This window comes from Anas acuta, chromosome 18 (assembly GCF_963932015.1).
Source record: "Anas acuta chromosome 18, bAnaAcu1.1, whole genome shotgun sequence".
In the NCBI taxonomy this organism is placed as follows: Eukaryota; Metazoa; Chordata; class Aves; order Anseriformes; family Anatidae; genus Anas; species Anas acuta.
Window position 1 is genome coordinate 4,288,015 of NC_088996.1, and position 24,633 is coordinate 4,312,647.

Genomic DNA, 24,633 nt, shown 5'->3' on the forward strand with positions numbered 1-24,633 from the left:
CTGGCAGAGACCAAGTTACACTCTTACCCTGAAAGGCAGTTTCCAGGGAAAATCAAGGACTGCAACATTTGCTGCTGAAGGGTAAGAAAGTATCAAGACAGATCCACACCTGAAAAGAGTTTAAGCACCCTGATACAAATGGTCAAAACTGAGGAATCCACAGATCAGTTTTTAACAAACTACAGTGTCACTAGAGGAAAGGTAGAAGCATTACTGCAAAACATATTTTAAGAAACAAGGACAAAAGTGAAGGCAAGGAGAAAGCAGAAGTTGCTTGTGCTTCTTCCATTATGGAGGTCAGAAGAGAGCCTCGACTGCTACAGGGTTAAGGATGCATCTTCGCAAAGTACTCAAGGGCATGCAAGACAAAAGACAAACACAAAATACATACAATTTAGCTGCTCGATACACACACAACAGGTTTTCCTGATACTGCCTCAAGAAGGCATGTTTTTCAAGCTGACATTCATCTCATCAAAATTCAAGTGCTGTTTGAAGGTAAGGTAGGGAAAAACAACTTTTTAAATGCTGAATTTCACCTCTTCAAGGGTTCAATCTAGTTGTATCCATTGTATTTTTCTCCCTGCTTTTATTTCTTGCGTTCCTCTGCAACTGTGGAACAAACTTCGAGCATTTGTTTGTTTTTCTATCCAAATAATTTGGGAGGTTTCCCTGATTAGTTACGTCCCCAAGTAGTAGTAAAGATTACAACACAAGACCCGAACTACACAGGAGCTCAGGAAAAAGCCCTTAAGCCAAATTGGCAGATTTTCCAGAAGAACTAGGAAAAGATGAACACTTCTACAGCTTACAATCCTTCCTAGAATTCTGAAATACACTTAATTCTGGAATCAAAACACAGCTTTCCAAGCAGACCACAGTCTACTATTAACAGCAGAAAGTGAAAACGAGATCAAATACTTAGGCATAAACATGAAATATTTTAAGTGAAGATAACAGAAGATATAACGCCCATAAATTGACTGTATATAAGGATTTAGAGTGGAAAAACCTACTCAAACTCAGCAAGAGTTGCATGGCTTAAAATTTAGTACCAGTTTCTCATAAACCAGAGGGCTGACTAGGTTAGACCACAAGCCTTCTGCACTAGCAGAGCTGCTATGATTAGTGGAACCTGCTGGCTCATACATAACTCATGAAGAATTCCCCCCTTTCCTCCCAAGGGAAAGGATTTTGCATAACTGCAGCACTTTTTTTTCCCCCCCAGATGTAAACCTGTAGAGTTTTAATACAAGTTAGAGCAAGAAGTAGGTTGGCTCAATGCAGAAAGTATGAATTCCAGAGACAAATTATTTAAATAAGAGGTTTTAGAGAATAACTGTATAATTACAGTTTAGCTGAACTGAAAGAAAAGCTTTCTGCTCTCTGCATGAGGTCCAGCTGCAGCGGAGCCAACACGCAGCTCGTGACAGAGCGTGCGTGCTGACACGAACGCCTGCAAAGAAGCGGAGTTCAGCAGGTACAAACAGAATAAATCTACTCCAAGGATCCTCTTTCTATATTTTATTTATAAAGGTCAGTAATGCTTGAACATCATAATTATAAATTAATCACTCCACCAAGACTGACAATCTACTTCCTAGACAGAAATAGCTGTCCTAACTTTGGCCCTATCCCCATCACCATGCTGGCCTGCCCCCATGGGATGGGAAGGACAACTGATATGGGGCATCTTCAATAACGGGATCGTCTTCCCGCCTTCAAAGCCTCAACAACTGAAGATAAAAGGATCTCAGATCAGGTATGGAAATTCAAACAAGCAACCGTAAGAAAAAAGTCTCTTAGGCTTTTCAAGACATTTTTTTAAAGGGGTTTTTATTTAATATCTAAAGAAGAGAGCTTTTTTTTTTAGTAAAAAAAAAAAAAACAAACTGAGGAAAATTATAAACAGAACCATTTAAAACGCAGATTTCAGATTCATCTAGTAACTAATCAAGAAGTATTGTAGAGTAGCATCTGGGTTTCAGGAATATAATAAATATCCTAAAAATAATTATCTTGAGCAGTTTTGGAGACAGTCAGTTCACTTTTTGCTCTATTAGAGCTCAGCTGTACAATCCCATGTGTTTAGCACATGTCACCACGAAAAACACATTTTAAAGTTTGTTAAACCCATTCTCACTTGAGCTGGCAGATGGTGGCACCAATCCCGCATATAAGACATGGGAACAAGTTCAGGCTCCACGGCATACAGTCTGCTTCACAACCATTTCTCCATTTCACTTGAACATCCACTCCTGTGAGGTGCTACAAGATGACTTCAAAGTTGAAGGCATGTGCCACTCATGAGCAGTGTTTAAATATTCAGCAACAGGGCACAAGCCTAGAACGTGACAAACAGAACTGCAGCTTGAAGCTTGACAGATTGAGATCCACAATGCTGTTGAGCCATCCAAAGAGATACAGATATTTGAGGGAAAGAAAAGACTTTTATACAGCATTCCCTGCACGGTAGGTAAGGCAAAAAAAGCCAAAGTATTTTCCTATATGTTTTTTTTTTTTCTAAAGACCTCAAGAATCTAAAACACAGTTTTATTCCTGTGTATACCCTAGTCACTGCTGTTAGCCCAGCTTGGGAGAAAATGTCAACTGCCACTGCAGAGCCAGCAAAGGAAATGAAAGAGCAAGAAGTGCTGTGGGATAAAGCTGCAGATAAGAACCTGTGTACCAAACAACCGCAGTATCAGCTTGCCAATCTGTGTAGAAATGCAGAATGCATACAATTCACCTACTCATTTGCATTCTGCATTTTCACAGAAAACTGGAAACGACACACACTGAAGTCAGCCTTCCTTACAAACCCTTAGATAAAGCCAGTAACAAAGCACTGAGACCTACTGCCTCTTTTCACTTCTGCTCTGGTGAAATGGATTTATACAAAAGCTCCATTTCTAGTCCATAAAGATCAGGCATCAGAGGAAGAACAGATGCATCTCCTTGCTCGCTTTTCTACCTAAACATTAAATTCTCAAGCCCCGCCTTTATCTCTCTGGCTAGCACTTCTCCCTCCAGTGCTGGAAGAAACGAGTAGGGGCAGGAGGGCAGAAGGGAAATATGCACATCCTTCGCCATGCATCTTGTTAATTAACACCTTCAGAGTAGCTAGCCTGGACATTAAGGGATCATATCCAGTACACAGAAATAAGCACAGGCTAAGAATTCATCCAGAGTTTCACTACGTTTTGTTAATCATACTGAATCCCATTATCATTATCTTCTGTAGTGATATCCAAGCTAATTTTCAGCTAGCTGGACTACAGTCCGATCTCTGACCGCACAGTGTACACTCGTACTTCTTGTTACAGAGGGTGCACCACACTGCCCTGTTCCACCTGGGCTTTAACAGCGTGCTGCTGTCACACCTGGGAAGGACATTCAGCAGCACGGACCAGAAGAAATGAGAAGCTACATACACACAGAAAAAGATCAAAATTCATCTCAATTATTTCACGTACAATGCCAAATCATTTGCTGGTGCCTGTTATGTGAATTACTTTAAATATGTTTTTTGTTGTTGTTGTTTGTTTGTTTTAAAGTTGTTTCTTGTTATAGTTCTAGAACTAGCTTTGTTTTTTTTTCAGTTTTCGGACCTATATAAATAAAAGTGTGAACAACTTCACAAAGATTTTAATTCACAGGTAACCAGCAAGTACGGAAAACTGACAGCATCGGTATAATAGCCTTAAAATAATTCAACAGTTCAGCCCCCCAGCAATTGTGAAAACGCACTCATGTTGTCTTTAGTAGTTCTTCCGGTTTAGATTAATTCACCAAACATGATGAATTTTACAATACACCACTTCCTTCTTGCTCGAAGTGAGATTGTAAGATTTTGGCTCCAGTGTTGTTAGGGGACTTACACTTAATTTTACGTCATTTTCAAAGCAATAGAATTAGTTTTGCCCAGAACATTTTTTTCCCTGAGGTTTAGGCTTTGGTTATTGACTTCTGGTACATAGCCACCAGCCAGTGATAACTGTAAAGCACAGAGGATTTTATGAAGGGGTAATACAGTTCACTGTTTATGTTATTACTCACACAGATTGGGTGCCTTATCTCCCCTTGCTTAGCTGGATTGTTATTGATTAGAGTAAGAAATGAGAAAAGCCTGAATTTCACAACAGCCTGGATCCTGCTCCTTCCCCCAGTTAAGAGGACTCTGTGCATAAACCAGAGAACCGTGGTTACTCCCCTCATGACATGCTCAATCCTTTATGCATGTCACACGAAGTCACAATCCCTCTTTTCTTCCCTCAACTGAGATCAAACTTTACCATTTTCATTGAATAAAATAATCAAAGTTAGTTTGTTACTGCCTGGAATGTCTCTCAGAGTAACTGATTTTATTGTCTGAAATTCTCAGACACCCTCTCATCGAATATCACAAGAGAGACGTTGAATCGAACAGGAGAGATGTTTTTGTGTTGCCAGGAAATAACAACAAAAAAGTATCACGTGGGTTGCAGGAACAAGCAGATGAAATAATCGAGCAAGCCAAAAGGTGATTTTCTGGTATGTCTATGAACACTTTTCACAAGGCTGTGACACCAGTCCCATCAAAAGCTGGAGCTCAGAGAGAAACTGCAACAGCACTCCCGTTAATTTGGCAAAAGGCAGCTGGAACTTCAAATTAGCATCATTTCCCCTGGTTATACCAGAATGCAATACATGTTAAGTCAACACAATAAAATTAGCTGAAGTGGCTACTAGCTTTAATCAGAGCCTCATCTGACATTCAGAACTCCAGAAGGCTTCAGGTAGCACACTGCATACAAGAGCTCTTTTTTTTTTCCCCCCTTTTAGCAACAACTTTAAATAATCACCACAAATAGCTCCTAAATAAAAATGATGCCATTTTTAAGGAGGACTTTATTTACTCCTCCAGAAGCTGGCAAAGATTACCTCAGACCTTCAGTCTGCAGTACTTATCGTGTATAGCTTCAACTATAGAAGCTATACACACAAAGACAACTTCATCAATACAATCTTGCTCCAAGTGGCTCTGTGCTCTTTTACCATACAGAAAGTGAGCATTTTCCCCTTTCTATGCACACACAACTCGTGAAGGTCAGGTAGTTTCTCCCCACAAGCCTTACCATGATGCCTAGGGAATCTGGCTGATAAAATGCATCCCACCTTCTGGCTAGTACCACACATCAAGAGAACAGTATTTGAGAAGTTCATAGTAAAGACATAGGCTTTGAACAGTAAGATAGACCAGGAGAAGAACACAACCTCTTATAACTACAATTTCAAAGAGATCCTGCTCTGCACTTTGTGAGCCTCTTAATTTTCTGACAGTTTTTTTGTCTTAGATCACAATCCTGATGACACATAGATGACATCACCTTCACCCAAGGACACCTGCCAAGGAACACAACCTTAGCACACCTTTACAAATCAATCATCACATACAAGGGAGTTGCCATTTGCAGCTAAGTCAGAACATGGTAGGTTGGAAGGGCCTCTAGGAGTCACCCAATTCAGCCTGGTGCTCAAAGCAAGTCTACTCAGATTGCTCAAGGACTTGTCTGGAGAGCTCCGAGGACAGGGATTCCACAGCTTCAAGGCAACCCGTTCTAATATCTGACCTATTTCACTAGAAAGCACGCTGCTTGCAATACACCTGAATTGCTGATTCAGAAAACTGTTTCTCACATATTAAAAACATCAAGACTACACTGAGTCTATCCCCTGACAAAAAACTGGAAGGATGAAGGGGACACATAGGAAGAAAGGGAGAGGAAAGAATCAGAGTGAAGACAATTTCACCCGTAACAGAGAAAAAAATCTTAGTAATACCCTTCTACAAGCCATGCGTTTCTGCTGTCTAGCACAGAATCTACTATAAAACAGCCAATACAGGTGAGGTAAAAGACAAGGGATGAGGATGAAGAGAAGGGAGGCCATGCTGCCTTTGGTTACACATCCCTCCCTCTGTTCAAAACTGTTTCATTGCATACAGACAGCAAAATGGTTTTTCACACAGGAACTGAAAATGCCATCTCAGCATCAACTGTTTGCAAACAATCCTGTGAAAAACAACAGAAAGAAAATACGTCCGGTGGTAAACAATAATGCGAACAGAACCTGAGGTAACTGTCAAGTGTTCAGAGCAGGACAAAGATCTTCACTTTGCTGAATGGAATTCTCAAACCATCAATTCCTACCAGGAATTCCTTCTTTTAGTGTACAGGGAAGCTGGTTTGCGTGTCTCACAAGGTAAAAATCCCAAAATTAAAGCTGATAAAGATCCTCTACTTGAAGCGCCATCTGAATAATTTTTCTCAAAGAGTCGGTCAGTACCCCTGAATTATGCTGACCACCACTGAAAACAGGAACTTATTTACTTCTTTAGAAGATCACTTTCCAGCTATGCCTCAACCCTGGGAAAGAAGAAGGAAAAAGAGGAAATGGAGCAGTGGTGTGTGCATATATATATTTTTATTTTTATTTTTTTTAAAGTAAATCCAATATTCAGGATATTCATGAATATGATTAGTGATTTTGTCATACCAGTGCAGAATGGTTATCAGAGTACCATCATATTGAACTGTACACTTCAGATTAGATGGAGGAAGAAAAGAGCAAAGAGGCCTTGCCTAGTTGTATCAGATGATTTTTCTATTCTTCCCACTCTACTCTTGCCAAACCACCAGCAAACATCAGCACACTTCAGGTCTGGACACTTGCCAGCTAGCACAAAGGCCAACAAACCAGAAGCTGCTAGAAATACATTAGTTTTTGGGGACACAGAACTTGAACGACAAATATATACAGAAACTGAAGTTAATTAGTCTCAACATCAACAAACACAGCAAGTGAAAGGGGAAAAGACTGAAAAAGCATCTTGACAACTGTCAGCTATTCAAAGTGAAAGAGTAAATAAAAATTTCAAGTAGGAAATCTTCAAACTTTTTTTCTCTTTTTAAATAACGGGACAGGCTAGCTTCACACCTTTGATGGGATCAGTCACTAACACGTTTTGTGAAGCTGCCACCAGTACACGAAAAAAAAAAAATGGTGATCTTGAAAGCTGCAGCACTGTACTACAATCAGAGGACACAAGGGAACAGCAACCTTTCCTTCCTTCGGGAAAAGCTAGGCAAGTAGCATTTAGTGTATTAAAAGCTTTAAAGCAAGCTGCCAGCTTATCTCCTACGTTGGTAATACCACACACTGCTAGAGAATCACTAAACAAAAGAATATGAGGATCCAACATACTGCCAGGGTTACAAAATTATAGAAGCAGCTTTTACCATGTATTGCCCACAAAAGAAAAGGCCAAGCACTTTTCCTCTTCACTCAGCTGTTTTACAATTGCAAGTCAAAGGTCAACTATCTTCACTCACTTCTGGATCCCAGCCACAAGATTACTAACAACCAGCCTAATGGCTCCAGTTCAAATGCTGTTCAATCAAGTCCAGAATCTGTGGGCACGCAGCAATAATGGCACCATGACATCATAGCCAAGTTATCTGCTGAAATCAGATGGAGTCAGGCAACATGCATCTATGCCTTCTCTCCCCACAGACAGAAACATGAACTTTTAAGGAGCGGGAAGTAAAGGGTTATAGATTTTGTTCTTTCCTTAGCGTAGCTAAGGTGTAACATTTCTCCACAGAACAATTTTTTGCCATCATCTTGCATCCCAAATTAACATTACTTTCCAAAGCTGCGTAAAGACCAGCCTTAGTAGAAATCTTCATTAGACATGCGGAGTTATGTGTGTGCCTCAAAGGATATTGCCTTTGAGGCACACAAAGGATATTTAAACACTGAAGTGTGCAGCTGCATTCAACATCCTACAAGTTTATTTCTCTTCCGTCACTCATTTGAGGGCAGCAGGACTGACCTAATAAATAAGACTGATCACGAGGCACGCAAATGGGATACCCTGAGACTTCTCAGTCATGAGTGAAATACTAACAAAACAGATCTGGCATGCCTGATGAAAATTAATTTCCACAAACTGAAATGCTTTTGAAGTGGACCAGACTTTCAAACTGACAATTTACCACAGAAGCTTGTCAGTCTGAATAAAATGAACTGTAACAATTCTAAGAGTTGTTGGCTTATTTCTCTGAAGTTTGCCAGCTTTACACAGAGAACCTTCCCACACCACACAAACTCACTACAACTGCATACTGAAAAAAGATCCCTGAAACTCTTGGAATTTTCAGTAGCTTTATTGGTGATCTGGAGCAAGTCCTCATTTCTAGGCCTAAGTTTACTCATCTATGAAGTAAATATGTAAAATTTGTATTTTCAGAATATAAGCAAAAAATAGTAATTTTGAGAACTGATTATAGCTTTGCGGAAGTGTTAAGCCTAAGTTTTGTCTAGAGTAGGAAAATCCCTGTATTCTAGGAAAAATAGTGATTAACGTGATGTAACTACATACATATCGGCATGTTTCTATTATCGTGACAGAATTTGTATCTATGAGATGACACCAAGTGGCCAAGATTCAAGCACATTTTACTACAAGCAGCAGTTTTAGTACAGACAAAACATTAAAAAGTCTAAAAAAAAGTTATTTTCCCTTTAATTCTTAGAGAGGAAAATATTTTTAAATGAATACAAACATTACACAAGACATTTCTCATGTACTTCAGCAAACACCTATACCAAACCAGCTCAAAATAACGAAGAATTCACTTTAAAATAAACTGTACTTCACTATATTTATGTTTTCCTTCCTGTTCAGCACTTTCTACAAGCTCACTTCAGCTGTGCCCTTCTTCAAATACACTATAAAAGCCAAGGGCAGCTAGTAGTGACCCAAAATAGAAAAATGATTGTTAGGTTATCACAAAAGAAATCTAGCGTTCTGAAGTTTTGAATGTTTAAAAAACAGCAAAAGGTTATTACATGAACATGGGAATTGAGGTGTGCAGATCTAACAGACATTTTTTAGGTCATTTATGAACCAGGGATGTGGAGAACATATACAGATGCAATTATTCTAAAAGAACAATTTCAAAGCAGGATACGTTTTTGCTGCCATTCTCTATTAACAGCCACACAATACTACTGCATTTCTAACAGTCACTTTTCATTATTTAAATACTTCTTCTAGAGCTCGTATTTCAAGTATATATGTAGAGGACTTCTTCCAATTTATCTTAAAATAGTAGCTAAATCAAGCCCTTCTCTCGTAAAAATTTTGAGCAGATGAGTAATCCCACTGAGGTCTGCAGGAGTTGATTTGTCAGCATGCACAAAGTTACAGCCTTACATCTGCAAGATAGGCACCTCTCAAAGCAGTTTCTACTCAAAGCATTTTAGAAAGCAGCATCTTAAAATATTTGAATAGTAAATGCATCACACTAGGAAGGTAAGCCCATCTTTTATGTTTACAGAGAAATACTGGCTCTGAATGAAACTCCATTAATACACTCCGCAATAATGCTCTTACTACTTGGAAGCAACACAGCTCAGAACTATGCTTTGCTGAGAACAAATCACTATGGGCTTTATGTTTTACTCCCTCCACAACCAAAATTTTGGGCTTGTTCTGTGTGTTATTTTAATTACAGTCTCAGAAACTCTGGTGTCTCTCAAATTCTAAAGATGAATTCTTAAAGCATTTGATATATCAAAAGGGCTATAGAGCAAAATTCCTCTAATGCACTCCAACATCCACTTACATCTGCACAGATCCATTAAATATTCAGTCACAAGCTTATCACTTGAGTTCATCAGGTCTGAAGATAAAATTCAGCAGCATTATTTGACAGGGTGATGCAAAATTATTACCTACTGAGAAATAATCTAATCACCATTCTTCGATACTGGAATCTTTGGCAGAAGGCAAAGGAAAGGAACACCAAACAGATCTCAAATACACTGAAGGGTATCCTCTCACAGAAAGGAACTCAGTGCAGAGCACGCTGTCTTGTACTTCTGCTTATTCGCCACAGTGTTTAAGACTGAGTTTTCAAATATTGCAGGCTCAGAAGAGAGGAGAGAGAGACTTTGGGATGTATGCTTAACACAGCAACAGAACAGCATCTCCTGCTTTTAAAGAGGTCGGACTAGGCTCGAGGAAACGTTTAGGTACCCTATTAAAAAGACCTGGCAATTGCTGGGGACTCGGCAGAGGGACAGGAAGCGACTCACCAGGGAGAGGAGCCGAAAAGCCGAGGGCCAGAGCGCGAACCCCGAGCCCTTCCCCTCCACTCACCTTAAGGATATCTCCCCGTTTGAAGCTCAGCTCGTCATCCGCCGTGGCTTTGAAGTCGTACTTGGCGATGGCTTCCATGCTGGGGCTGGGGCTGCGGCTCCCGGTGGGAAGGAAGCGCTCCCCGCAGCCTCCGCGGCTGCTCCCGGCTCAGCCCTCCCGCGGCCCGGCTCCGTCCGAGGCTCCGGCGCCGCCTGGCGCATACAGGAGAGGCCGGGGGTCGGTCCGCCCTAGAGGGGGAGGAAGAGACGGGCCATTAGGGGGAAGTGGCACGGAGCGAGGGCCGGGGCCGCGCCCAGAGCCTCTCCCCTCCGCCCGGCGCGGCTCGGCTCGGCCGCCGCTTCCTCCCCTTCCCTCCCGCAGGCCCGGCTCGCCGAGTGACACGGCCCGCGGCCAATGGCCGGCAGCAACCCGGGAGGCGGCCCCGGGGAGCCCGGGCAGGGGCTGGGGCAGGGCCCGGCCCCCTCCCGCCCGCAGGAGCCCCGGGGAGAGGCGCCACCGGAGCCCCCCGGGGAGCAGGGCACAGCGCGGGGCTCGCAGCACGGTGGGGGAGGCCCCAGGGGGGGGGGCAGCCCGCTCGCTACGCCACGGTTTATACCCGCTGGTTTTCTCTCTTTTTTTTTTTTCCTCCCCCCCATTCATACAGCTTGTATCGATTTGAGTATGAGTGAGATGAAGCGAAGATAGTGCTGCTGGTTCTCGGCAAGAAACGGCTCGCAAAAAGCGCCCCGAAAGAATACACACGTAGACAGAGTCAGGGCTCGGTCTGACATAAAGGCAACCTTCCTGAAATCCCAGCGTCTTGAGCAGCCCAACACGGCAAAACATAAACCCAAAGAGCTTCAGAAGCACAGCGTGAAAATCAGCAAGGTCGAGGCGGCATCTCTCCCAGCCCCAGAGAAAAACGACACCAAATTCGGCATCACCTATCTAGACACTGACACCACCTGAAGGCCTTGAAAATACACCCTGATCTCAGGTCAGAACAGGAGGGATTTCATCAGAGCCCAGCTTCATTTGATAGCAGGGAAGGGAAGGGATCAGAAAGAAGTCAAGTAAGATAGCGAATTAAAAACCGCCATGAATTTATCGCTTTGAAGAATCAGCAGAGAGCTGATCCTTGTCAATGACAATCCAAGACAGAAAAGATCTGACAAACACCAGTTAACCCACGCACCTGCTAATTCAGTCATTGTGGTTATGGCCCAGAAAGAGCACTGCTACATGCAAAGGCAGCATATGGCAATAGTATTTTCTCCTTTTGGGGAAAAAAAATCTGCCTTACATAAATGCAGTTGAGCAATTAACGTGCTTATATTCCACGAGTCCCATGCTTGGCCAATCTTTAGCTTCACATCCTTAAAGAATAACGAAGCTTAAGGCAAAAGGAAAAAAAATCAGAACTAAGATTTCTATCGCTGCACACTGGCAGAATGAGGACAGATATTTACAGGTCCTTTGTCAAAGAAGGAACATCTTCGTGAAGTCCCCACATGGACAGGGTTTGGGATTTTCTTTTGTACACCTGAACAGCACGACCAAAACATCAGTAAGGCTGACAAGGCTGTCGGTAGCCACGAGGATCACACTGAACGACCTGCCTGTGCTGCTGGAAATACTAGAAATAAATATACAGGATTCAGGTTTTGGCCAATACACATATTTAAAACCAAAAAGTGCGTCCTTTTATTGAGTTACGCTTTGATTCTAAAATGCTTAAGTCTCAATATTGATTAAAATAATCTGTTTTTTCTGACATCAGCTTTCCACACTGAATGGACATACATATACAAACAGCAGCAGTAACTTTCTTGCGCCAGGAAGACTTGCCCTTTGCCAGCCTCTATTGTGTTTGGTTCCCCATCTCCTCATCTTTCTAACCTGACCTATTTTTTAAACTGATGTTTTGTTTTGTTTTTACCATTTTCTGCTGTTCCAGCAGTATCAAGGTGTAACATGAAATGACCGCATATGAAGCGATGGAAAATGCAAACACTCGTTCAAGCGTATTGTCAGTAAGTCCTGTACGCTTCATGGTAAACACAGCCGAGTTTCTATTCCTTCTTAAAGGGTAAATATAGCTGCAACATTTCTGGGTTTCAGAAAGCTCAATGCTACATTTCAAGCTGCGTATCATTATCTGCATGCAAACGCCATCAGCTAAGGGAACGCTCCTTGGAAACCCTAGAATCAAAATCGAAGAGCATAAAAGCAAGTTGCACAACCCGGACAATACATTACGGGCTTAACATACAGCTAAAGATAGAAGCTACTGCCAGCTGGTAAACGCTCCTCTCTTTGGGGTACACAAGCATTCCTACCCAGTACTCTACTAGCATCTAAATGAACCTTTTTTTTTGTTTTGTTTTTTTACCTGAAGGAGTTAATACCCAACTTTTTTTTTTTTTAATAGAGAAACTGATGCAGCACTTCCAAGAACTACACTGGCATTTCCCTGAGCTCAGCAATAGTACAACAGTGGGAAATATTCCAGAACAATTCAAGATGAAAGAGATTCATCACGTAATTTTCTTTTTAAACATGCATTCGTATTACTACCACCACCGTATATATTGTCAGCATATAAAAGAGTTATGTTTCTAGGTAACGATACTAACAGCAGCTGCAATGTAGAACAAAACTTTAACCATCAAGACTTTGGGCAAAAGCACAGCTGAAGTTTAGGCACAAAGCTACACAGAAACTAGGGAAAAGCTTTGAAAATATTAAACCAAGAAAACATCAAAAACAGGTAAACTCAGAACACCAATTCCCTTAAAGTCATTTAGGGAGCATTCGCTGTGCACTAACCTTATTCAGTAAGAGCTTAGAAACAGTCAGCCGCACAACCATTGCAATAAAAGAAACCTACTGCACAAGGGAAAAAAATAGCTTACTGGGGAAGTGGCTTGTGCTAGGTCTCTGCCAACTGAGAGCACAGCTGTAGGTATTTGCTTTAGGCAGACTGCCGGGAAACAGGACACGTTGCAAAGCCTACTGTACCTTAGGTCCACAAACCTCAAATAGGGTAAGATAGGTAAGAGTGAAGCACAGTCAGAATATGAATCCAGTGAGCACACGTTACAAGAATGAACAGATCTTACTAGAACTAACAGATCTCACCTCACTGTGTTTCGCTCTTAAAAAATCAGGGAGGACGAGGAAGAAAATGGATGAGGAAAAAAAGGTAGAAGATGCAGCTAATAGCAAGCTTTTATTCACAATACAGTGCTGCAGCTCAGGAAGGAATATAAGTAATTATAAATACAAACCTCCCCGCTGTAGCCAACAGGAAACAATTCTCATGATCTTTTCAACGGATATTTCAAAAAACACATAGGCAAAGGTAGGCTTTTTATGCTGCTCTCACTAATTTTCTAGCAGATGAAAGCTTTCTAACTTCAATCTTTTCACTGTTCTTCGGGAAAGTAGCATGGGCAGGAATAGAAGAACAGACAGTTTAGAAAAGACAAAGTAAGAAGATACATTCAGTGGAAGATTTTGCAAAGAATCAGATCCTAAACTTCATCATCTGTTATAGGACAAAACATGACTGAGGGTGGTAGAAACAAAAACGTATGGATACATCATCTGGAAGACATGCAGAAATGTTAAGTGTCAGCTCCAAACAAAAGAATAGAAAGAAGAAATCATAAGGGCAGAGCCCTGATTCAAATTAGCCAAATAAGGAAGTATAGCATTACAAACTAACCAGGTAAAATATAAATTAAGTTATCAACATATAAAAGCCAGAACATTCAGGGTAATAAATGATACTCAAGACCTATTAGCTTAATACATTTCAATTTCCTTAAGTATGCCTTGTCTTAGGTCCAGATATCTCAGAACTAAGCTGCAGTACAAAGCAGATAATATTTATCAGATCAAATCATTTTATCAAGTAATAAAAAAATTCAGCTCTAGCAGAAATTATTTATTGTCACTTTCCTATTTTAAACTGTATAAAGCAAGTTTAAATGTTACAAGCTTCCCGGGTATTATGAAATACTTAAAATGCTAAATGACTTAACCATTGTAAGAGATTGTAATAATTCAAAGGCCGTTTTTGGCACAAACGCTCAATATCCAAAGTTTGTGCAGACATGGATTACAGACAACATCACGTTTGAAGGATTTTAATGATCTGGGACCCTTCAAATACGGGCCCTTGACAAACAGCATTTCATAATCTTTAAAACAAGGAACTGACTTCCCCAAACACTCTTTTTGAGCTATGAATAACTCTTCCAGTTATTAACTGCACTACGGACTATTTTCTCTTTAGGTTGTAAAAGAGATCTCTATCTGGAGTCAGACGTTGTGTGAGTTGCTCAGGCAGTACCCTTGTCCTCTATAGATTATTTGGAACTATATTGGCAAGTTACACCTTATTGCATAAAACCAACTGCGAATCTCAAGCAGGAAGTACAGAAGAGAAAGAGAAGACTAAGAGAGGCGTCTTTCTCTCCCTTAAAAACTCACATTTGAAGCGTGACACAAAAGGTCCTAGAAGAACAGAAGGTATGGACGTTAACCTGCCTACAGGCTATTCACAACCTTTTTACCTTTGGAAGCGGCCTGAAATTACAGAACTCTCGAGGAACATTAAAAATAAGTCCAAGACCCACCCGCACACAACACCACACAGATGCACGTTAAACCAAAGCGACCCCAGACACAAGCCTCAGCCCGGCTGGGGAAGGGACCCGAGGAAGGAGAGCAGCACCTGAGGGCACTGTACCTCGCAGGTAACCCCTCACTAGAGCCCAGGACCTTCTCTCACTCCTCTTTAGAGCCCAGGATCCCCTTTCACACACCCCCCAGAGCCCAAGACGCCCTTTTACTCCCCCCTAGAGCCCAGAACCCCCTTCCCCCTCCACCCTTTAGAGCCCAGGACCTCCTCCCCGCCCCCCGAGGGCCCAGGACCCCCGCCAACGCTCCCCTCTGGAGCCCAGGACCCCCTTTTTCCCCCCCGCCAACCCCTCAGGGCTCAGCCCCGCTGCGCCGGGAAGCCCGAGGCGAGCCCCGAGGCGCTCAGCGGCGAGAGGCGGAACACCCCCGGGGCCCAGGCCGAGACACCGGGAGCCTCCCTCCTTCCCCTCAGCACCCCGGGGCAACCGAGCCCGGCAGGGGCCGGCCCCTTCCTTCCCCTCAGCGCCCCGGTTACGGGACCGGGTGCGTGTGCGTGCGTGCGGGAAGGAAACCAGCGGCCCGCTGCCCGGCCTCTCTCCCCCCTCACCGACTCACCGAGCAGCTCTGGGGTCCCCCGGCCCGCCCGAGGCTCCTCGCCGCCCGCCTGGCCCCACGCGGCCCGGCCCGGCCGCCCCCTCCAGCGCCGCCTCAGCCGCCGCCGCCGCCCCCCCCCACCCGCCCGCCGCGCCTGCTCCACCGCCGCCGCCGTTCCCGCAGCAAGTCTCGCGAGAGCCGCCCCCTGTCAGCCGCCCGCCGCCCCGCGCATGCGCGCTCCGCTCAGCCCGGGGAGGGAGGGAAGGAGGGAGGGAGGTGGCGGCTCCGCGCATGCGCGGCGGTGGGCGGGGAGCGCTGAGGGGAGCCGTGAGGTGGTTCTGAGGCGTTCCTTAGCCCCGTGAGGGGGGCGGGAGGCGCAGCCCCTCTCCGCGGAGTGTTTGCCTCGTTTATCGCCGTCTCCACCTGCCCGTGAGGCAGGGCGGTCTGCGCCACAGCGTGGCGTTGGCAGGGTCGGGGGTTAACAGGGAAAAAGCCACCTAAAAGCATCAGGGTTGGAGCAGCCCTCCCGGGTCAGCGGGTCCAACCGCCCCCTGCCACCACCACCACCCCCTGACCCTGTCCCCAAGCACCACGTCCAGCCCTGAACACCCCCAGGGACAGGGGCTCCACCACCCCCCCGAGCAACCCGTCCCAATGCCTGACTGCTCTTTCTGAGGAGAAATGTCTCCTCATTTCCAACCTGAACCTCCCGTTCCCAACTGGAGGCCATTCCCTCAGCTCCTATCACTGGTTATCTGTGACAGGACACGGACCCTCAGCTCCCCACAGCTCCCTTTCGGGTAGTTTTAGAGGATGCAGCCGGAGCGACCAGGGAGAACTGCCCCTAGGCAGGAACGCTGTGCTACCCAACCTGGGTTTGAACACAGCTTTCAGAGGGTGCAGGGACACACATCAACTCCTGAGCACACCTGGTACAGCAGCAGCCACCGTCTGTTCTGAGCTCTGATCGAGGCACCCTTTTTGTAGGGAATAAAATTGATCAGACTTTGCAATTAAAACACGCGCAGAGGGCGAAATTCAGACTGCACAGGCATCGAATTCCAGGGGTTAACTATATGACCCTCCTATCGTTCGTTTAGCTTTAAAAGGCTGTAATTACAATATGGTAAAACAGTTGCCTAGGTAAATATCAAGCCTCAATTCCCTGGTAAAGAGTACATAAAACATTCTCCTCTTGCTCCAGAGAGGAAAGTTAACTTCTAAAACAGACGCTTATTATAATGCTTCCACCCCCTTGAAAGGAGGCATTCACACCAAACAGGCTCTTACCACTTACCTGAAGTAAGCAGTAATAGCCACAAGCCAGCTATAGAAGTTTGTTTTTAATAGGTTGCTCCTCACTCCCCCACTCCCTGAAACAATGGGGAAACTGGGAAATGTGGGGTCTAAGTATAGCACCTACCACAGATACCGAGATGTAAGCTGCAGAGATCACATCTCTGCTCATTTAAATTTTGGATTACTCTGACCAAAGACTGGGTTCAAGACTACATCTTAGTCCGCCATACACAACTGTCATAAAACAAAATACCAATTGTGTATTTTCATCCTTCAATTAAACCCACTTTTTTTTTTTTAAACCACCACACTGGTTGATCTCCCCAGCTGTGCTCCGAAGGGGTGGGGTGTCATGGTTTCATCCACACCAAAATTAGCATAACACCAAAATGTAAATGCTTACCTCATACAATTCTGCTTGTAAACCATATTCTGCAAACACTGTCTGGTAACATTCTCATTCTAAATGCTTAAGTAGCTTGATAAAGATTTGTGACAGGTTATTTTTGGATGAAATTTGTGCTTTAAACCCTTTGCAAGATCACTTTCTCCATCTAACAGCACTGTATTTAAGAGGCTCTAATTTCTTCCCAGATTTGGATGTTAGGGGAAGGCATGAATTCTCCTAATACTTCGTTCAAAAATTGGAAAGGGTGGAGAAAAAGAGCTATGGGAGCTGAAGATGTTACAAATATTTCAGACATTCTTTCTGCGGATGCAGAAGTGATTCAACTAGGATGACACAAAGACCGCTGAAATCAGAGCTAGATACCAAGATACCTCAAGTCCCCACTATTTGTTGCTTGAACATACTTACTGAGTCTCTGGTTTCACATATGACCTCAAAGGAAGGATTTAGAACTTCATAGTAGGCCTTCTGAAAGTTAAATGACATCTCAGAAAAGTTATAGCAGGTACTTTTAGCTGGACTTGAAAAGCCAGACATGGCTAACAGCTGCCAGTTGAATGATAGCTACTTTAAGAGGCTGCAGCTGCCTGTCTTTAAAAGGGCAGTCCTAAAAGACCAAACAAGCAACAAATTTTAGAAATAGAGATCAAAGTGCTACAGAAAGATACTCCTGATAAAGAAGTGGCTGAGCTATACTTGTTTGCAAACCAATTAACATAGACGTTCCCCCCCTTGCAAACAACTTAATTCTTTAGAAAATATATACAGCTTACTGTACAAATACAGTGCAGCTTCACAGCAGCAAAAGCTGAAATCCCAGCATAGCTGTGAAGCTATGGGTGAAAAGACAGACATTGTTTTGCTAGAGGATCAACTTCAAATAATTTCTGTAGTCTAGGAATAGCTTGAATTTTCTATGTCCATTTGTGGCGATAAAACAATCTAAGATTAGTTCTGAGTATTTTAAGAAGTTGTAAGAAAAAAAAATTGGTGTCTGACATTTCTTTTGGATCCTTTTTTAAACACCTCAGAGCAGTCTTGGGATATAAATGTATGATTTTTGCTATTAATAGACTAAAGGAATATTTGTTAGAAGCTTTATTTTTGCATTAGCAGCCATTTAAGGTTTAAAATTGCTGCTTGGTATGTTTATATTAATACAGTATTACTGACTGAAGACGGTAGTTACCGATGACATGAAGTTTAATGTTAGCAACAGCAGTTATGTTAATGGCAGTGTTACTGAACACAAACTGTAGTGGTATCTGCCTTACCTCAACACCATCTGTAACCTATGCTGCATTAGTGTTCATGGACTTGCCACGGAATTTAATCATTGTGGAAACTTCTGTATTATTAGGACTCAAATCACACTGTGTCATCTGGAGGTTACTACTTCTAGTGCCACAGCAAATACATGAACTTTGCGTACACCTTAACACAATACTCCTTCAGACAAGCAACTCTGGCATGCAGTAACAGACAACGTACATGTTCCTTATTTCTGTCACCATCTTAGTGCTACTGGATGCAGTAAGTGTACTTCCTTGTAGAGCTGATGCAAGAAGCTAAGCACTAACCAGGAAGATATTCTAGACTTTCTTCTCATTCACAGGAATTAAGAAGTGACCTCTCATTCCCACTTGCTGAGATCATCAACACACAGCTTCAAAGGTGGTTTTGAAAACTAAGCATCAGAGCTTAAATTGGAGCCCAGGGGCCTCTGCCTCAAACAAAAGAGCAACTGGGAGCTATTGGGAGTGCTACTGAACTTAGAGAGGGTTCATAGTCAGAAAATATTTGCTCTAGCTTTGATTCATATCTGTTCTCTCTATTGCCAAACACAAGTTAAAAGCTTGTGAACTGACACAGTAATGAAAGAATGAGCTAGTGTGGCCTCTATGTTCCACAGACATCGTGAGCAAAGTTAACTACAGCAGAATCTTTCTGGTGATAGTACAAGACTGTTGGGGCTCAAGAAAGCTATCATCTCTCAGATGGAGCAGAGACTTCAACAAGGAAAATCCAAGCTTGAGTGGAAAACAACACACGATCCTTAATTTGTACAGCCTTAATTTGTAGATGTTAACTTTGTGGGAAGTTGTAGAGTCAATTTTTTTTAAGGTTTCTAATCACTCGAAGAGAGAAATTAACTTCTGAGTACATTAGATACTGGCAGTGTCAGAGAGAATATGGGGTGGGTGTAATTCCCTTAAGCATGAGTAAGAACCACTTGTTGGTTGCTGGAATCAGACATCACATCCCAACTTTAACATGGGAGCCTCCAGCTTTGGTTAAATCCCTGCTTCATCAGTACTGTTCTTTCACAGACAAGTCACCTTCTTGACAAACTTCTGAAATAATTTCTTTACAACGATGTGATTTAAGCCTACCTTCCAGGTGTTTCAGCTTCTGTGCCTTCTGAACCACAGGCAGAGAACTTTCCTTCCTAATCAAGCTCTCCGAGATGTCTCACTTCATCCTTTCTGCAGTCTTCACGTTTGTTCCTAGCCCCATTCTCCTCAGACAGGAGAATATGCTATCATCGTGAACTACAATACAATAAACAATTGCCAATTTTAGGAGCTGTGTCTTTTGCAATGAGTCTATTTTCCAACTGATTCTGGCACAGTAAGCATAATTAAATACAATGCTAATATGCACCTTTCTTTCTCTGACGCATTTCCTGATTTCAAAGAACTGTAGTGACTTTTTTTCCTGAAAGCAAACCCCTGACTGGCTCCAGTCACCTTTAGATGAAAAATTCACATTATGATTCTACATTACGTTTCTGCAGCTCACAAAGCATCATGCTGTGTGTCTTGTTGTAGCTGTATATAAGCAGCCTGATGTATGAGCCCAAAGAGAAAGCTTCCTCCCATTGAAAGCAATTTAGACAATCTGCTACAGGGAATGTAGAATAGACTTAGATAACTCAAGATAGTCCCGATCAATTTTCTGGCAAGCTGAAAATGTAACTCCATAAGACTGTTCTGGCAGCTGTGGGAGAATTAACTTGCTATATACCTCATAGGAGCAGGACTGAAGTGGGTGCGGCAAATAGGGGAATGCCAGGAATGTAAGCACAGCAAGGAGGGAAGGCTGGGAACAGGGCTGCTGAGATTTGTCCATGAACATCACCTTCCCACATCAACCAGAATGGTGGCCTCAGCCTGAGAAATTCACCATAAAAACCCAAACTGCTCCACTTCCTAGATGTTTGGAGCTGAAGTTGCTTCACCAAACACCTAATGCAACAACAGAAATGCATACAACTTGCTCTAGTAAGAGTAAATACCCTGGGAAAGCCTAGCATCTAGGTTCTAGTCTGAAAGTCACACCACGTGCAACAAACCTGCAGATACTAATTTCAGATAGAAATAACTGTTAGAATAGTCATTGAACAAGCTTGACCTGTTGATGGAATCTACTAGATTTAACCAATATTAGCAGAGTTTATCAAAAAATGTGAAGAACTAGGTTTCTGTTCTAGGTAGAATACTTCTCCAAATCTATCTGTAACATGGTGAGAGGCCGCTAATAAGGGAATCAGACAGCAAAACTAAAAAACATCCAAATGTGTTTTCCACAGCTATTCCTTGGGGAGCAGGATAGCAAACAGACTGAACCACCACTTCACTATATGCTAAATTCTTAGTTTCATTTTAGTTGGGAGTTGTGTTAGTGATAAAGGCAACACCACCAAGGGGATATAGATATCTATACATACATACAATACAAATACCCATATTCTGCAAACAGGGGAACACAGGTAGGGAGCTTGTTCAAAGCCATACAACAAACTAATGCCACAATGTTCAACAGCATTCCAAACACAATTTATAGTTCTTACGAGCCTTGCTGCAACTGTCAGCCAGCTCTCCCTGTTCAGAAACCATCCAGTGTTGAGCTCTGGCTTTCTCACACATTGAAATGTTATCACAACTGTCTACTTCTGTGAATCTGTCCAAATGCAGTAAATAAAGTGTTGATGCTCGTGACCCAGACAGAACAGCTGATCTGCCAAAACAGCCTCACAATTCACTCAGTATAGATCTCAAGAGCACTTGTGAAGCAGCTTAATCACCACGCAACACAAACATAGACTGTTCTGACTTCTATAGACCAGGAGGAAAAAAGTTAGCTTAGACTCAAAAGTAGCAAAAAAAAAAAAAAAGTCCAAAACAAAACCACCCAGGAGTCTCACAATAAATCTGAGAAGTAGGGAGAATGTAATAGGAGCAGATTATCTTCCATACCACGTCTCTATGGTCACAAAGGACAAGACTGTTGTAAAAATTACTGTGTAGTAAATGCTGCTCTACCTGGGAACTGTAATAGCCACTGCTGGCATTAAGAAATTAAACAATAAATGAGTTGGCTGGGGTCACCCGGAGCTGCTTAAGCTCTGAAAGAAATCTGTAAAAAGGAACCAGACCCAACTATAGTGTGCTATCTCCCTTTCTTTAGTACAAAAGGGCTTCTGCTTTCTTCCTATTCCCAATTCAGTCATCTGTCATTTTCTGGACAGCTTGGAATTGTCAGTTCAATTACCTTTCAGTTGGGAGGCAAAACAAAGCAGATGCTGTTTATTACTAAAAGGCTGAATCTCATTCTTTAGAGGAATATAGTATCTCACTTTTTAAAATAAGTAGACATTGAATTATGTACAGCTCCCTTATATATTAAAGGCACAGAAGCTGGGAAGTAATATCATTTCGCTAAAATAAAATGCTGTTTTCCCTTCAAGCTTTGGTAGAGGTGTTGGTCAACTACTGCTTTTAAATATTTAAGACTCAAATAGGTTTTGTAACAATCTTTCTTCCCCTTTTAATTCCTCTTATTTCTACAAAAATATTAGAAATAGGGTCAGTTCCTAGCATTTGGCATCAAATGTGCAAAAGGGGGAAGAAATTAGACATGCAGCAATTGCCTTTTCTAAACAATAAGAATTCCTCAGTGATTTAAAATTCATTTTTCAATTTTGCACTACTGGTCAGAAATGCTACTCATCACATTGATTAAAATGCAACTTCAACATCTTGCCAGAGGTTAACTTAAAAAAAGCAAAGAAAGATTTGTTGTTTTTTTTTGCATACAATACCTGCTTTATAGTGCTCCTCCTCAAATTCTCATGTCTGCTCTACCCGCAGCAGCACACTGAGGAGGACTGACTGAAAGGCACATGCAGGCAGGTCAAATAGTTCCCTTGGATCTGTCAGGGACAGCAAGCCATTCGGAGGCGGAAGCTTACTGCAAGCTGAGCCACATCTCTGCCCATATGTTGTGGTCCCAAGAGAAGACAGCATATCCCTGCGCTGAAGACATGGTGAGCATGAAATTAAGCATTTCCAGAGCATACACAAGGGCTTGCAGTAGCTGTTTCATTTAAATTTGATTCCCAACTAACATAGAATGCCTTTACAGAGTGAAACAATTCCAAGAAGCACAAGGACATGGAACAAAGCACCCACTGAACAGTTTTAATAGCTATTTTGAGGCAAGCGTAGAAAGTGATATTAATTTGCAGGCAAGATTGACCCATTTGAGCTTTCCATCCCAGAATATATTACTATAAACAGCCAGAAATGCCATTATCTTGTCTACCTTTAGAACACTCATTCGCAATTCTGTAATAAGAAAAAAATGAGGATGAGTAATGTAAGAGCATTTTCTTGTAAAACAGGTCTTTAGACTGAAGTTCAGATTCAAAAATCATCCCACCTTAGTGTCTCTTAAGCATGACAGCATTTTTGAGAGTTTTCCTTTTGTCATCTAGTACTGTAATTCACGGCAAGGTTGCTCTCTGGACACTTGTTAAATTTCTGAACCTATTAGCAACATCCTCCAATTCAGGGGGGCTTCTACTGCTCCAAGCATCCTTGTAATACTGTGTTTTGAAAATGTTTTGCACAGACTCAACATGCTCTACGAGCACCAAGGCCTTAAATCGCTCTGAGAAGAGCAGTGAGACCAAATTTACCAAGGACAAAATAAAGGCACAAATAGGTTTAGCGTCCAATCCTTTAGCCCTTTACTTTATGTCTCAGTGGTAGAAATTCTATAGAGAATGCTTGTGAGCAAAACCAGGTTTTATTAGTGGCTTGTTCAAGACCCACAGGGAATCTGTGTCAGGCAAAATAATCCAGACTCCGGATCTCTGTTCAAGACGTATCTTTACTCTGACCTTTTATTTAAAACATTCTACTAATTAAGTAGATTTTATTTTGGTGTGGGGTGGAATAATCTAGAGAGGAACTAACAAGATGCTCATGCAGCACTAAGTACAACTCATGATCTTATGTTACTGTTACAGCTCCAGTAACTCATTTATCCTCTTCCCGTTCCTCATATTGTCAAAATTACACCAGAAAATTCCCCAGACCTGCCATTATTTCCTTCTAAGGCACTGCAAAAACAGCGTCACCCAAGTGTGCTAAGAGTTCCACATTTTTATTTTTATTCTTCTGATTCTAGGAAATTGTTCTGGTTACCTACTAGCTCAGGAAAGCCAGGAGATTTGTGGCCTTCATTCTCCTCGGATTTACATTTTATTTACAAGAGCTGAAACCAAACTTGTGGAACTCCTGCAGTCAGATGTCTTCAACTCACACTGTGAGGGCACACCGTGTCCGAGGAGCACTCTCCCAAAATACTACATTCTTGTCCAAAACTTCATCTGTACGAGGAACAGCACAGAGCTTGTTCTTTGTGCAACTCCTTACTGTAAAAATCACAAACAACTGCATCAGAGTTTGGCATCTGGACTTTAACACAGTACCCAACATCGGTTCTGTGCAGACAAACACAGAAAAGGAGGCTCAGGGGTGACCTTATTGCTCTCTACAGGTACCTTAAAGGAGGCTGTAGCGAGGTGGGGGTTGGCCGGTTCTCCCACATGCCTGGTGACAGGACGAGGGGGAATGGGCTAAAATTGCTCCACGGGAGGTTTAGGTTGTTAGGATGTTAGGAAGAACTTCTTTACCGAAAGGGTTGTTAGACACTGGAACAGGCTGCCCAGGGAAGTGGTGGAGTCACCATCCCTGGGAGTCTTTAACAGACGTTTAGATGTAGAGCTTAGGGATATGGTTTAGTGGGGACTGTTAGCGTTAGGTCAGAGGTTGGACTCGATGATCTTGAGGTCTCTTCCAACCTAGAAATTCTGTGATTCTGTGAAACCCCACAGGGGAGCATCACGACCTGGGACAACTCAAGCGAAGAATCCCAGGGAAGGCAGAAAGGCTGCCACATCTCAGCTTAGCCAGCCCACCCTGAGCTCAGAAAACAAACCCTCTGCAGACAGAGGCAGAGTGATCTATTCCGATTTCCTTTCCAGGTTGTGCAGCGGCTTCCCCTCCCCGCCAGATAACCCTTCATGTTTTCGTGCCCGTTACACCCCCGCCTTGCCCTGCCCTCACCTCACGCCTCAGGGCTACCCGGACCCGCCGCTCGGCTTCGCGCGCCACCCTCCCTCCGCCAATCACCGAGCTTC

At 42.8% G+C, this 24,633-nt stretch overlaps 1 protein-coding gene across 2 annotated transcripts in view; it reads right to left on the reverse strand.

Moving 5' to 3' along the window:
• Positions 1 to 22,375, reverse strand: part of GRB2 (growth factor receptor bound protein 2) — a 57,368-nt gene extending 34,993 nt beyond the window's left edge. The window contains exons 1-2 of one of the 2 annotated variants that reach the window (XM_068655169.1): positions 22,246 to 22,375; positions 10,211 to 10,437 (exon numbers count right to left, since the gene is read on the reverse strand). In XM_068655169.1, the coding sequence (XP_068511270.1) occupies positions 10,211 to 10,288 (78 nt within the window). In that variant the 5' untranslated portion in view covers positions 10,289 to 10,437; positions 22,246 to 22,375. Of the gene's footprint in view, positions 1 to 10,210; positions 10,438 to 15,454; positions 15,618 to 22,245 lie in introns of those variants that run through there. The other variant, XM_068655168.1, reaches the window with a different exon arrangement.
• Between the last annotated feature and the right edge of the window lie 2,258 nt (positions 22,376 to 24,633).